Source organism: Camellia sinensis, chromosome 7 (assembly GCF_055761805.1).
Source record: "Camellia sinensis isolate YWXY chromosome 7, ASM5576180v1, whole genome shotgun sequence".
Lineage (NCBI taxonomy): Eukaryota > Viridiplantae > Streptophyta > Magnoliopsida > Ericales > Theaceae > Camellia > Camellia sinensis.
In genome coordinates, this window is record NC_138967.1 from 51,255,412 (window position 1) to 51,271,675 (window position 16,264).

Below are 16,264 nucleotides of genomic sequence, written 5' to 3' on the forward strand. Positions count from 1 at the left end.
GGCATTCACTCACACACATGCAAGGATGCTAAAGCATAAAACTCACCGGGTACTCCAAGCCAAAATAGATACTTATTAGAAATCATGCATGAATCCTAAGTATACAGAAATGCCTAATGCAACACATGCAAAATGCAACTATAGCAGGCTCGGCTATTCTAAACATGGCGTATGGAATGCTACAACTATCATGTATTCAACTTGGAATTGAAAATACAATGCAGTTAGTATGATGCGCCGAGCCCGATGCATGCAAAACAGATGGATGAATGCAAACATGCTATCATACTGTATGCTAATTTAAACATGCCCTAATCTAACCAACAAAAGCGGATAAATAAAAGGGAGAAAGACGTGGGATTGGAAGACATGCATCACACTCACCCACACTTATTACAGTTGCGCCCTCACTCGGAGGGTCCGAATAAATAATACAGTCTAAATATTACAGTCCCGAATAAAAGAATATTACAGATTTCTAATTAATTAATGAATTAACTAAGAAAGCAGATAAAACTGGCGTGCGAGCCAGGGACTGTCTTGCTTCTGATGGATGATGCATGTCCGTGTTGTCTTGCGCGAAAATCCACCGGAATGCCCCAATTAGCCTCTGTTTACACCTGTTCTTGAAATGCGTGCCGAGCCCAGAAAAATTGCTGATTCTTCTTTTTGCTGCGACAGAGAGCAGGAAAGGGGCATAGCAATGTATCTGCACAGATATATGCATGTCTCGATCCTCGTGCCACCAATCACGCATACCGAGGCATGATGGCCGAGGAATCGAAATGCACAACTCAATATAGGATGAATGCACATGAAACTACAGCTAAAACCTAACTCCATCATGGGTAATCCGGAGTGTCGGTGACTGGGGAATTGAGACACATTCCGTCACTCGGAGTACGAAATGTACCTCGTTTCCCGTGCCCGGGCTAATTCCTATTCCGGACATGATGCAATATGCATGATATGCATGAAATGCAACTAATATACAATCCTAACATACATAATGCTATGGAATGATAGGCCTCGAAATACGTGCACTCGGGCACGCAAACCAAAAAAATGACGGAATGCAATGAATGACAGATACAATGAAAATGAGATGCCTCGAAGTACGTGCACACGGGCACGCAAACCAAGGCGATGACAGATACAATGAAAATGAGATGCCTCGAAGTACGTGCACACGGGCACGCAAACCGAGGCGATGACAGATACAATGAAAATGACATGCCTCGAAGTACGTGCACACGGGCACGCAAACCGAGGCGATGACAGATACAATGAAAATGACAAGGAAATGACAAATGGGCTTATACCAACATGAGTGAGCCTCAGCCACACTCACATCGGATGCCGTCGGATAAAAATGGAGTGCCTCGAAATGCGTGCACACGGGCACGCAAACCGAGGCGATGCTAAAATGACATGAAAATGACAAATGGGCTTATACCAACATGAGTGAGCCTCAGCCACACTCACATCGGATGCCGTCGGATAAAAATGGAGTGCCTCGAAATGCGTGCACACGGGCACGCAAACCGAGGCGATGATGGAATGCGATGAAACATGGCAAAAATGATATGCAAGCATGCTAATGGAATTTCAGCAACAAAATATGGGGAAAACAGTCCCGAAATGAAGCGAAATGATATGAAATGTAAGGAAATGCCCCGAAATGCAACATTAGGCACCCGAAATGGCCTATAGCCATGCTAAATATGCACAACATGGACATGCAATGCAAAGACAGAAGCTAGACAGCCCCAAGATAACCACTTTTCCAGTTATAGACATGGCCAAACAGCAAATATAGGTATGGCAAAAATAGCATACAAGAATAGGGGCCAAGATAGGGGTAATGAAGCAAGTGGTATAAGCTAAACCCAAACTGAAAAATTTCCTTCTACAACACTGAAGATGGACCAAAAATATGAACATTTACAGTATATGGCAGCCTCAAAATCAGTATACAAATATGCTAAAAATGGGATGCAAAACAAGGCCCAAAAGGTGCTATAACATGAAGTATATAAAATAATCACCAAACAGGAAAAAAGTGTGAATGAAACATGAAGTATAGGCCAAAACAAGGCCACTTTCAGTTCGGACCAAGGTCCAAAAACAGAAGCCAAGAGGGCTATCAACTTATGCAAAAATGGGGCCAAATAAGGGATTGAACTACAAGTGATACATGGAGACACCAAACAATGTTGAGCCCTTCTCCAATGTTGAAGAGGGGCTCAAAATTAGCCCTATATCAGTTTACAACATGCTCGAAAATAAATTGCTCATGGGTCAAAAATAGCATGCAAATCTATGACATACAAGATGGTCAATGAAGCAAGTGTATTATGGAGGGCTCAAACAGGGTTGAGCCCTTAATGAGAAGTGAAGATGAGCTCAAAATATGGCCCTTTTCAGTTAGGGCCGGAGCTTGAAACAAAAAGCAAGAGGGGCTTAGAAATGGAACAAGATAAAGGGTCAAAAGGGTAAAAGTGTAACTTACCCTTGAAGATTCGAGATTTTGTTGCTTCTTCGGCTGATTTGCAGCTTCTTTAGCCTTCAAGAATCTTCCCTTGCTGCTGGAAATGAGATGGTGGTGGTAGAGCTTGGTGGTGTAGAAGGAATGAAGGTTAAGAAGTTAGGGTTTTTTGGAGAATTGAGAAGGATGACAATGGAGTTTAGGGTTTGTGCTTGGAGAGGAATTTTTCTAACCCTCAAGAAGAAGACCCTCAGCTGGCTATAAGGTCAAGAAAGGGGTGTAAAAGGGGGGGTGAATTGGAGAGCATAACTCTCTCCCAAAATATCCCCCGGATACAGAAAATATCTGGGGGATATTGCCCAACAGCTGGAAAGGGTACAGTGAGGAGAATACGGCCGGCCTCATACTTTTGCTGGAGGTGGCCGGCCGGCCACACCCCCTAGCCGGCCGGCTAGGGGTCAAAAGGGTCAACGAGCTTTTCTGGCCGGCCAGATATTGGGAAGGTAGCCCTATGTGTGTACAACACAACCATGTAATTGAAATTCCAAGAAAGTGGGCCCAAGGGGTTCAACAATGGCTCGGAAAGAGGGGGTCAAAAGGGTCAAGTTGACTTACTGGCCGGCCATGAACTTTTAGGGGCCTCTCAGGTGTGTACATCACAGATATGTGGTTCAAAGTTCAAGAAAAAAGATCCAAGGGGTTCAACATTAGCCCGGAAGAAAGGGGTCAAAAGGGTCAGGTGACCTTAATGGCCGGCCACCAACTTTTAGTGGCCTCCCAGATGTGTAGATCACAGATATGTGGTTGAAAGTTGGCAACACTACCCCTAAGGTATTCAACATTAGCCCGGAAGTTGCAAAAACGGGCGCCGGCAGGCCCCGGAGGAGAGATAACTGGTTGCTGCAACAATTGCTGGCCTCCCACCCTTCAGTGACCTTCCTTGTGATAAAACAGAGGTACCTGCCAAAAATGAACGAAAACCGTTGCAAAACGAACGTTCCGGGGCCAAAACACGCAGTTCGGGGTCCCGAAAATGGGCTGTTAAGCACCGAAAATGATATTCGACCTCGAAGTGGGTTTCTCAGCCCCCAGTGTCCCTCAAAAGGGAGAAAATAAGATGTATGCCAAAAATCAGAGCAATAGGAGATGGTTAAGCGGTCCCGAACCGAGGCACACGGCCTGACGGCTCCGAAAACCGGGAACCGGACTCCGAAATGGGCAAAATGGCCTACGGCCACCAACTGTAGCCTACGGACATTGAGAAATGGTCTACGAGACCTCTCCCTCCCTTCAGGAAAAGAAACAGAGAAAACCGAGTCTGGTTCGCAAACCGAGACAAGGCGCAGAAAAGGGTTCGGAAGTCCGGAGGTAGGGCTTACGGCCGCGACTCTGAAACTTCTGAACGAGCACATTATGCAACATCACCAAGCGCTCAATCGGTGACGTCTGAGTCTTAAGGTCGGTCAAAAATGGGGTGTCTACAGATAGTGATAGTCCCGAAGTGTTACTAGAGTTCCGGTTAGAAACAGCATTGATCAAGTGCTTTTCCAACAAGACTCCCAGCAACCCAAGGATCCAATCAACATCCTAGAAACTACATTCCATACCCACATAGTCACATAAGCATGTTATCAATTAAACACATGGCATATGACACTACATCTAAGTCTCTATCAAGCGAGACAAACCCATTGTGATCCTAATCACTTCCCACGTACCCAAAGTATTCGAACTCGGTACGCTCTGATACCAAGTTGTAACGCCCTCAAAATAATAACATTAAACCCAACAATACAGACATGCATTGATATATAAAAGCTCCACATTCTTCTATTCATCAGAATTCCATTACCAAAAAGTATTACATGTTAACGACAAAAGCAGATGCCCTACGGGCTTACAGCTTTCCAAGTTAACACTTGGTTACAACAAAAGAATACTAACTCATTTACACATTAAGCCCTTGGCTTGAATATACATGTAATACATCAAGAAACTAAACAACAAAAGTCTGCCCGCCTCTAGCCTCCCAAGCTACGTCCTTGGAGGTGGCATGCTACCTGTACCTGAAAATGATATTCCCATATAGGGTGAGCCACAGCCCAGTAGAGATATGCTAAACACAGTATGAGCAATGACTAAGACATTAGCAATTGATAAATGTTCAATTTTCATAAACCAATTCATAATCCATTTCCATTTCTTATCAATTTCACAATTTCCATCAATAGCTCAGAACCTGGCCAACCACTTATATGAGACAAAGACTCATATTAAACATTTTCCATTTTTACAATAGATAAACACACAGGTTATATCAATATCTCAACAGATAAGCATACAAGCTATATCCACATTTCAACAGATATGCATATTAGCTATATCAACACTTCCCATGACAAGCATATGAGCTGTATCAACACTTCCAATGACAAGCATATAAGCTGTATCAACACATTATCTGACAAGCATATGAGCTGTATCAGTGGAGTCCATCCCCTATCTCCTCCCAAACAACATCCGGTTTAGAGGTCCATCCCCTATCTTCCCCTAAACCGTGGAGTACATCCCCTATCTCCTCCCACACACACAATGCATATATACACAAAGGTCATATACACAATCAATCAATACATAACGTTAATGTATTCCATCAACCGTCATACTCTATGACATATCCAATTGATTAGTTTTAGTTTGCCTAATCATCATGCATTGTCTACAACAATCAAAACTACCCTCCACCGGTAGCCCAAGCAATTATTTCTAAACAGATAATAAAAAGCTCCAACAGATAAAATATCAATGTTTTCAAAAGCGAGCGATTTTTAAATCCAACTCCATCATTTCACAACATAATGAGCCAATTTCATTATTTCCAACACAATTCCATAAGTTCACAATTTTCCCAAATTAATTATGCCAATTAACTTATACCACAAATTAGGATTTTCTACCCCCTTTCCCAATATTGACCCAATGGCCTAATATCAACAACCAACAACTATATCATCACTTTGGAACCCAGAAATACAAGTTATGAGCCCAAGATCACAAAACCTTTTTTACACATTTTGAAACCCTAAGTACCAAAATTTCCCAAGTTTAACACTCTATCAAAACAACTAAAAATCTAGGTCAAAGACCATAAGAGTGAGTAGGAATCCCTACCTCAAAAGATGACAACCAAAGAAGAAGACGATGAAAACGAACTTGCTCCAAACCACGACTTTCTCGGATCCCTCGACGATCAACAACTCTTTTGTAAAGGCCAAAAGTGAGGAAATCACTCCTACTAGATCAATACCTAGAGAGAAGGTGGAGTTCTAGAGTGAGAAGCTCAACAATGGTGTTTTTGGAAAAGTAAGAGAGAGAAGAAAAGTGAAAAAGTGATTTAAAATGACCTAGCGGATAACTCATATACGCGTGACCCGCTTGAGCGGAGAATGCAACGCTCGAGCGCCAAGAACAAAATCTAGACACGCTCGAGCGCAATAAGGCCCGCTCGAGCGCCAAGACACAAGAATAAAGCACTTCCGCTCGAGCGCGAAAATCAGTCCGCTCGAGCGTAGATTTCCCCCTCCCAGAACTTATACCCAGAAAGTACTACCCGCTCGAGCGCTAACAAACCCGCTCCAGTGCCACCGCTCGAGCGTAAAGAAACCCGCTCGAGCGTAGAAATCACATATGCAGGAGTTTTGCAGGAACTAGAAATACTAGAGGTGTACAATCCCCGCTCGAGCGCAAGAAGACCCGCTCGAGCGGACCGCCTAAAAACTGAACAACAAGGAATTGAAACCAAGGCCTAACCAACCTGTAACAACCCTCCTTAAAACATCCTAAAACTCAATCAAATGGAATTAAAGGACGACAACAACATAGATACAATAACCAACTTCACGGAACCGAGTCCGGAATGCAACAGAACAGTAGAGGGACAACCGAGATCGCTATAAATTTTCATAGCTGGAACGCCGAAGCCATGTCAGTAAATGATTCGACGATCAAATAAATTGTGGTAACCTTATAAATAAATCGGTGACCAACACTACAACAAAAAACATTTTTGGAGACGTTTTTTGGCAACTAAAATAGAAATTAGTTGCGAAATGTACACAATTGGTGACCATATATGTTTTGGTCGCAAAAAACTAAACTATTGGCGACGAACAAAAATATCTGGTCGCTGTTGAGTTTGGCGTGAAGTGAAATTTATGTGCGGGAGCTAGGGAAAAGTTTCTATGACCAAACTAATATACGATGACGGAACATTTAGTTGCCAAATGTATTGTTTTTGGCAACACCCATTGCTTTGTCACGGAAAATGTAAAACGACATTTATGGCGACCTAATTAATTTAGTCGCCAATAATTAATTTGCCAAAACTACACCGTTTGGTGTTTGCCCTAATTTTTAATTGCCAGAAATAGTTGTCTGTGTATTGACCCTTTGAAGCTCCATTCTCTCTCTCTCTCTCTCTCTCTCTCTCTCTCAATACCTCAAACAGCAAAAGGTATGTCTTCTCCTCTTCTTCTTCTTCTTCTTCTTCTTCTTCTCTCTCTCTCTCCCCCTCGCTCTATTTCGCTGCCCACTATAGAGAGGGTGCCGCCGACTACACTCCCTCGAACGGCGCTGCCCCTTCGTCTATTTCGCTGCTGTCTGCCCTCTCTCTATTATTGTTCTCATATTTTCGTTGGAGAAGACAAATTTTACCTGTTGGATCTTTCATTCCCACTGTTGATTGATCTGTATATTGATGTGAATATCATTGGTGGTACTTTTTGTTTCAAATGATATATGGGTTATGCTCTGTTTTCGAGTTTAAAATTGATTTGTATTTTTATAATTTGAGAATGTGGATAAATATTACTCACCTAGGTGACAAATATTCCTCAGCCGAACTCAATCCTGTAATTCCTCTATCTTCTATGAGTTTTGGTTTCGAAACGCAAAAGATAGGTTGCTATCCAAGAAATGTATGATGTACTGAATTGTTTCATTACATTTTTGAAAAAACCTGTTTTAGCAAATTTTTAATTTTATTTTCTGTTTTGTGGATTTTGGTTTTCAAAGCACAGGAAATTCACTCCAAGAAATGCAGAGAAAACACTATCACGTTTGTTTGATTTGTTTATTGTCTACACATGAGAAGGGGGCTTACATAGTGGAATATATATATAATAAATATGCAAATAGAAGGTGGCCAGCTATGATTTCTTGGGACTATCTCTACACATGTGCACCGAATGACTAAAGTTGAATTTATTTATTTTTCTTTGAAAAGTTAAAGTTGATTCATATAGTTTGGTCATTGTAGGAATGTGATTCTGTACATTTGAAGGTGAAATTGTTAATATAAATTTCATACCATGTTTTATGTATTTAGGAGTTTAATTTATGGGTTTTAATTGATTTTGATTTCTAATTTAGCTTAGTGGTTTTTAATGAATAATTCTATGCATACTAACAATCTTACTAAAATTATAAATGGTTAGATGTGATTGGTTGTCAAAAAAATAACAAGATTTAAACCACGAATAATATTTGGACATGGATGTTTTTAGTAGGATTGTTTTTTTTTTGTTTTTTTGTTTTAGAGAAGGGGAGGTGGTTGTAGGTCATTGTTTGTCCCATTGTCATGCCAACAATCCCATTGTCATATGCTATGATGGTTCTACAGAGAACAAAAGAAAATTAGAAGGAAAATAATTAAAAAAACATACCCATAGATCAATCTTGAGTTCCATCTTATCATGACATTCTATAAATGGGTATTATTGGGAGGTAATGTCTTGTTTTTATAGTTTCTTAACATTTCACATAGGATCGGTACATCTTAAAATGTTTCTGCATATACAATAACCTTTAATTAATAAGGTCATGCATTGAATTAAACTTTATACTATTAAAAGTCATCAAGATGAGCTATCCATGACAGTGATTATGAATCTTGACCTGATATGGATTCGAGCAGAAAATTATTAGATTGAAAACAGTATCATGTGGAAGAAAAAAAAAAAAAAAAACTATTCATTCATCTGGAGTTGTTTTAGATTAACATTTAGTTCATGATGCCCTTCATTAGAGAGAGTGTTTAGATTCCCCTTTTTATGATATTCTCTTGTTTGATTGTGTTATTTATTTTGGATAGTTTGGGGATTATACCATGTAAAGTTCTTGTGGGAGTAGAAATGTAGTTGTGGGCTACTTAATACAAAGTTTATGATGTCCATTATCCATCTGAGATTTAACTCAGCACAAGCAATGAGTTTAAAGTGGAAAATTATGAAGCATGTATTTTTTTTTTTTTTTTTGATAAATAAAAATTATGAAGCATGTTAAAATAACAGTATCTTAAACTTTCTCTCATCTCTGTGTCAAGGAACTAATACTATCACTCCGTATGCCATATAAACATCATGTAGTTTTAATGTTATTTTGAGTGAAGTGCCTTCTGAAATTTTGTACTTAAGATTGCAAATGTACCTTTGTGTACTTTGTGGAATTTGCTGTTAATTTATCCATGGAACTTTTCAGCAAGTGTCAATTTAATGTTGGGCTGCTTTATGCTGATGTGTATGGATCATCTATTCCAACCCTGATGAAACTCAATAGCAGGCCTAAAGTTAATAAAGGTTGTTCTTTAATCATCTGAATCCTTCCTGACATGTTCCAAAATCTATGGTGTCAATGATGTGAAGTACTATAATGCATGATAGTGAATTGCTAAGGGTAGCTCTAAGAGATATAGATTTGCTTTTAATTTATTGCTCATATTTTACTAGTTAATTTAATATCCCTTTCTTGCTCACATTTTATTGTGAATATTCTTTGCTTGTGTCATATTGGTGCTGGATTAAATATAGTTGGTACCTTTTGAATTATGCTATGATATTTTCTACTGCTTCTTGAAAACTATGGAATCAGGTGTGTTTGCCAATGGGGTTTCTTGTCTTCCCTCACCTGTTACTTCCCCTTTCTTATTTTATTGTACATATGTGATTCAAAGTACTTGGGCTTCAAATTGTAACTCTGTTTGAGGGATTTAGTGATTATTTTTTTTTAAAGTTAACCTGTTAAATATATTTTACTATTAATTGTTGTTTCTTTATCCAAAACTTATGTTGATTTTGTTCTTGCAGGTGTGAAAGTCCTTGAACATGTGTCAAGGGGAGTTGATTGGGGAAGCTTGATATTCTCGTGGTGGATATGCTCTTGGGATTGGTATCAGTTAGATAAAGAATATGAATACAGATTTAGAGGTTTTGATGCTTTAACTAGAGGATCAACAATTGGCACGGCCTAAGCAGAGTGACATAGAGACACATATATGCTTCAAAGGCTCTACCTTTGTTAGATTCATGTTTCAGGCCTCAATAATGAATTTACTAGTCAAATTATGTGTGAAATTGAGATAGCCAAATGTCGTAGGATGATATATTTCCTTCTTTTTAATTTTACCAATCTATCTAAAGTCAATATGGAAGTAATGCTTCATTTTCTGATCTCTCTCTCTCTCTCACACACACACACACACACACACACACACACACACAAATTCACACAATCAAACAACAATGAATTGTCAGCACGAGCATGTCACTCAAGTCTAAATAAACTTGTAGATACAAACAACACCTCGTTACAACTTTTTGTTAGGAAATTTGTAGAACTTAAGGGTTAAATGGTTCATTCGGGAGGCAAACTTGTAAAACAACCACGAAATCAATCAAACATCAACATGAGCATGTCACTCAAGTCTAAATAAACTCGTAGAAACAAACAACAACCCGATTAGTCTATTTGATGTTGCTGTGTTGCTACTGCTATTTACTCATATTGCTTTCTTAGTGGATTTATGTGTCTCGTGTGTCTAAAACTAGTGTCTCCTCAAAGTGCTATATACGGTGACTTTGATGTGCTGCCCTGTTTCATCCATTATTTTTTGGTGATTCTTGCTAAATTCCCTTTATGCATGCTGTTGAAGTGACTGTTAATATTTGTTCTATTAGAGAGATTAATTCTTTGTCAATGAAATTAATTCTTTTTCCAATTAGGGAGACACAGGGGCCAACTTCCACCATACTTGATCCTTTTCCAAATTAACTTCATCTCAGCTTCTGTAATTTAGAAAATTGTCATATGGGTGGTTATATGTTTGGTTAATGCTATTTTATAAAAAAAAATTCTCGTTATTATTCTTATTTTTTGGGCAATATTTTATAACAAGCATATCAAAAGTAGAAATTAATACAAATCGATGCAATTTTAATAAATTAAACGGTATTTTGCACCGTTGTAGCTGACAATTTTAACTAACCTGGTATGTTTCTCTGTTTCAGTTTGTAGGGTAGCTTCATCATTTTGTTAGTAACCGATGAATCGAACATCGATCAATTCTATTAACCAAATCATCCAAAGATCAATCTGCTCTGCACCGACTTCAGAACCAGTCCTCAACACTAATTTTCTATCGAAATCGTCATTCTCATCGTTATCGTCGTCAATTTCATCTCTCCAAATCCTAACAGATTCTCAGACCAAATCAATCTCAAACCCACTTTACAGTTTCCTTCCCCATACTCAAAACCCTAACAATATAGTCGATCTCATATGCTCCAATCTCAAACAACACAATACCCATTTTCCCATTGTTCACAAAGATATTCAAGGGCTTCTTCCTCATCTGGGTACCCATGAAATTTCTAGGGTTTTGTTGAGATGCCAATCTGATTCTTCCACTGCTCTCACTTTCTTTAACTGGGTAAAAAATGATTTGGGTCTTAAACCATCGACCCATAACTACTGTATTATTGTTCACATATTGGCATGGTCTAGGAACTATTCACGGGCAATGAAACTGTTATCTGAATTAATAGAGTTGAATAGAGGTGTTTCGGCAAGTGGAGATGTTTTCCAAAGTTTGGTTCAATGTACAGACGAGTGTAATTGGAACCCGGTTACCTTTGATATGCTTGTTAAGGCTTATGTTAAAGTGGGTATGATTAAAGAAGGTTTGAGATCTTTTCGGAAGATGGTAAAGCTTGGATTTGTTCCACATGTTGTTGTATTTAATAGTCTTTTGGATGGACTTTTGAAGTCGAATTATACTGATCAGTGTTGGCGAATCTATGAAGACATGGGGAGAATCGGGGTACATCCCAATTTGTATACTTTTAATATATTAACTAATGCCTTTTGCAAAGGTGGAGACGTTGATAAGGTGAATGAGTTCTTGGAGAAGATGGAAGAAGAAGGGTTTGATCCTGATATTGTGACGTATAACACATTGATTGATAGTTATTGTAAGAAGGGAAGATTGAAAGATGCGTTTTATTTGTATAAGATTATGTATAGGAGGGGTGTGATGCCAGATCTGGTTTCATATACTGCCTTGATGAATGGTCTCTGTAAAGAAGGGAAAGTGAGAGAGGCTCATCAGATCTTACGTTGGATGGTTCATAGAGGGTTGACTCCAGACATTTTGACATATAACACTCTTATATGTGGTTACTGTAAGGAGGGAATGATGCAAGAATCTAGGTTGCTTTTGCCTGACATGGTTAGGAATGGGATTTTCCCTGACAATTTTACCTGTTGGATTCTTGTAGAAGGATATGTGAAAGAGGGTAGGTTGCTTTCGGCCCTGAATATGGTTGTGGAGCTTCAGAGATTTGGAGTTTCAGTTTGTCGAGATATTTATGATTACCTAATCCTTGCTTTGTGTCAGGAGAATCGCCCATGTGCAGCAAAGAATCTCTTGGAAAGAATGTCTCAAGTTGGTCATGAGCCTAAAGAGGAAATTTGCAATGAGTTGATCTATTCTCTATCCAAGTGTGATTTTGTGGAGGAGGCATTGCTGTTGAAAGCTGAGATGGTTTCTAATGATATGAAACCCAATTTAGTTACCTATAAAGCTCTTATAGGCTGCCTGTGTAGATTAAGTAGGAGTGTGGAGGGTGAGTCCTTAATGAGAGAAATGGTTGAATTTGGTGTGAATCCTGATATTGCAACTTGCAGGGCTTTGATAAATGGATTCTGCAAGGAAAGGAATCTTGATAAAGCAGAATCTCTACTTGGTTCAATTGTTGAAGAATTTCAAATTTATGACATAGAATGTTGTAACGCACTCCTCAAGATTTATTGTGAGGCAGGTGATGTTGCCAAGTTGATGGAGCTTCAGGATAGGTTGCTGAAAGTGGGCTTTGCACCAAATAGTCTGACATTCAAGTACATGATAGATGGATTATGTAAAGCTACGAGATCAAAAACTGTGTGCTGCCTGAGGAATGAAGAAAACAAAGGATAGGCTCTTGTAACCAATCTCTCTTGAAAGCTCCCGAATAGAGTTTTCTGGTGTCAGATTCAAATCAGTTGCTGTTGCCTTCAGATATGAGAAAGTGGCACTTGATTTGTTGAATTGCTATGTGCTCCAAGCAGCACAACTGTTAGTGGTAAATGAGGGTGGTGCCAAGAGGGCTCCAGCAACTTGGACAGCAAGAGGCATTACTATGAGTTGTAAACCTTATGCAACTGTGGCACTTGAAAATGTTCTGATTGGTTAACAACAGCGATCATAGAGTTCCAGAAGTCATCACGAAGCTTGCAACCTATTGGCTCCAGAAGTCGTGCACCTATGTGCCATGGAGTTTGGGCAATCTACAACAACTAAGATCACGTAACACTGGTATGTGTCTTTGAGAATTATGCATGTGAGCTATATGGTTCTATCAAGAAGATGACGAGGCTTCTCTCATTTTCTTTTTCACTTCCTTTCCAATTTAAACACCTTCACACGCTACATGGAGCAACTTACAACAAGAAGGCTTCCATATAATCTAATGATTGCGAGTATTTTGGAATAGAGGAATTTAGGGACACAAAATTCTTAGCCAACCACTACGCTGGCCTGGTCAACTGATATTAATTGTTGCAGTCCTAGATTGTATGAAAGAAACTGAGTTTTCCCATTGAAGCAGACAAGTGATTTTACTTATTAAAGCATTTATTATGACAACTATAGTTTTTGTTTGGAATGAATGTCAACATATATATAGCTTTCGTACAAGCTCATTCTTATTAGTTTCTCTTATGTCATATTTTTTGCAGGAGTTTAGGTATATTTATTATTTTGTGGAGTATATTGTAGATGCTTATGTTGTGGTGTTGAGACATTTGGTCGGGATGGGATTGGTATGTTACAAAATCTCATTTCAATGTACTAAGTTTTTTTGACCTCGATTTTTCTTGATCTTTCATGCTGTCCCAGGATTTTATTGCCAAGTTCAAACATATGCTGTTATTAGAAGTTTCATGTTGTTCTTGGGACCCATCCATCTTAATTGGTTTAATTAATGTCAGCAGCTTGTTCATGAGGCTCAAGTATTTGGTGTGGAACTGCTAGAGACTGTTTTTTCGTCATCTCCTGCTCATCACAAGCACTCTGGTGTGTCCAAAAAGGGCCTGGCTTGAGTTATATTCCTGAACTATCAACACTAATATTGTCCTTGCTTGTTACTCTCATTCAAACAGAGCTTGAACATGAACAACTATCTATATTGAAACTGCTTCTCTTCCTCTTGAAGTGGAAAAGTGAAAATGGTATGGTCATTTAATCATGCCTTAATGTTTCTTTTTACCTCTTTTACTTACACGGGAATGGCCCAGAAGGCTATTAGTTTGGTGCATCGCTTTTAGTTCTCATACTCTTTGTTTTCTGGTCCAAATTTACTTTTTATATAACATGAAATCTACTACTACTATTATTACCATACGCCATTGAATTGTAATTATGTTCTTGGTAATTTTGTAAGGATGCATAATGACCACTATCTTGAAGTTCACGTGTGTTTAATTTTGTTGTGAAGTTGCTTTTCTTGGTTCACACCGAGTGCATGACTGGATGTTTTTTGTCATTGCTTTATTTTATGTTTTTTTCTTTCAAATTTCACTACATTAACAAAATGCAGTCCTGTACTTGCTTTTGCAGATGCAGTTAATTTAAACGAAGAGCTTTTATTCGTTTTTCCTGTCATCAACCTTGTCTCATCTCCTTCTAAATCCGTTAAACAAGCAGCAATCGATTTGCTTTCCATTTTGGAAAAGCTTTTAATAAATATGTCAGTTTCACCGAAGAAGGAACTGATCATGCAAGGGAGATTTCCATCTATTACCAGACCTGAAGACATTATTTTTAGGCTATTGCGACAATTGTGGTCTCAGGTTTGTTTCCATTACTTACAGCTGAAAATTATATTTTCACTTCCTCACTTCCTGATTAACATTCTTGTGAGGGCTCATGATTGTAAGAATATACAGTTACAAAAACAAAATATAAGAAATAATTCTGAATTATGTGGCTGCTTAATTTGGTGGTGGTTGGATTGAATAGTTAGTGCTAACATGTGGTCTGTTTGTAATAACGCATCAGTTCTTGATAGAATTCATGTTTATCAATTATATATATGGTAATAGCAGCTATAAACAAATTGTTCCATTACAATGTCTTCTCCCAGATTGTGTAGCTTGATGACTATATATCTGTTTGGCGGTCTTACAAGGAAGATCTACTAAGTGGAAAATGACTATTTATTTCTGTTTGGTGGTCTTAGAAGGAATCTACTAAGTGGAAATGCAGCTTTTATTTTCTAGAAATCATTGGCATCCTTTGATGTTTGGAAAACCATAGTTGATTTTATCATGTTTAAAAATATTGGTTTATTAGTTAAGACGTATGACTTTGTTTAAGATTTGTGAACTGTCAGCATTGTAATGCCCTTGCCCCAAGTATTTGGGGTAGGCAGCACACTGATGCTGTGGACAAGCATGAAACTTCAGAAGCTTTGGTTAGCTTAATTTTTTTTATAGTTTTAATTTGTTAGGCAAGAAGCCATGCTCAAAATACCTCTCATCATTTATGATATGGTACTGGATTACTTATCAGGAAAAAAAAAAAAAAAAAAACTCTGTTAGTCCACTGCTGCAACTAATATTTGTCATCTGATAAAAAGAACAAATAGTCTGGCTTCTTAATCTCCTTGCGCATTGCATACTTACATGCATACTATTTGGTGAACATGTGGCTATCCTCAATCACATTTTATTTTTGTCAGTTCCTCATCGTCAAGTCTTCTTCTTTTGTTCGGTCAATCAATAAGTTCTTCCCATTTTTGTGCCTTATTGCTAAATTAGCTAGTGCCCTATTGTATGTTTGAGTTTGTTATAGTGGAGCATAGAGTGTCAATTTATAACATTAATTTGTCAGTCCTTGAATAGCTGCTTGAGGAAACAATGTTGATCCAATGAGGTCAGGGTCCTATCAAAACAGGGATTTTGTAAATAGTGGTCAGGGATGCAGCACTTGCTATGTTACTTTCTATGTGGGCCTAATATTTTGCTTTTATTTTTTCATATTCAGGATCAACCTTTTCTACCCAGTTCTTTTCTTTTGAATTTTGCTTCTAATGATGGAACTGATCTCAACAATATGCACAACGTACCAAAAACATGGACTTCCCTTATGAGAGAATACTTGTGGATTCTTGAAACACGAAAGTCCTCGCTACCCATCTCTTGGTCTCAAGAGATCTTTCAAAAATCGTTTCCTATGTGCTTCCTCAGTGTTTTTCTATAAGAAAATAAAAGAAAACATGAGATAAGAAAATAAGAAAAACATGAAGAATAAATTAAAATCTACAAAGATAAGTAAGTTGTTTTCCATGTGCTTCCTCTGTTTTTTGTTAACACTTTTTATAAATTCATCAAATAAGTTGTTTT

At 38.3% G+C, this 16,264-nt stretch overlaps 1 protein-coding gene across 15 annotated transcripts; it reads left to right on the top strand.

Annotated features, from left to right (window-relative positions):
- The first annotated feature begins 6,928 nt into the window (after positions 1-6,928).
- On the top strand, positions 6,929-14,842 carry LOC114276364 (uncharacterized). 15 transcript variants are annotated; one of them, XM_082877911.1, is made up of 8 exons: positions 6,969-7,001; positions 9,026-9,123; positions 9,631-9,712; positions 10,831-13,471; positions 13,598-13,681; positions 13,853-13,934; positions 14,021-14,089; positions 14,478-14,842. In XM_082877911.1, exon 4 carries the CDS (start codon positions 10,866-10,868, stop codon positions 12,795-12,797), a length of 1,932 nt encoding a protein of 643 aa, XP_082734037.1. In that variant the 5' UTR covers positions 6,969-7,001; positions 9,026-9,123; positions 9,631-9,712; positions 10,831-10,865; the 3' UTR covers positions 12,798-13,471; positions 13,598-13,681; positions 13,853-13,934; positions 14,021-14,089; positions 14,478-14,842. The 15 variants fall into 15 exon arrangements, with proteins under 15 accessions (XP_082734031.1, XP_082734034.1, XP_082734026.1 ...); XM_082877910.1 differs by having other exon boundaries at positions 6,967-7,001; positions 9,631-13,471; positions 13,850-13,934; XM_082877901.1 differs by having other exon boundaries at positions 6,967-7,001; positions 9,631-13,175.
- The last annotated feature ends 1,422 nt before the right edge of the window (positions 14,843-16,264 follow it).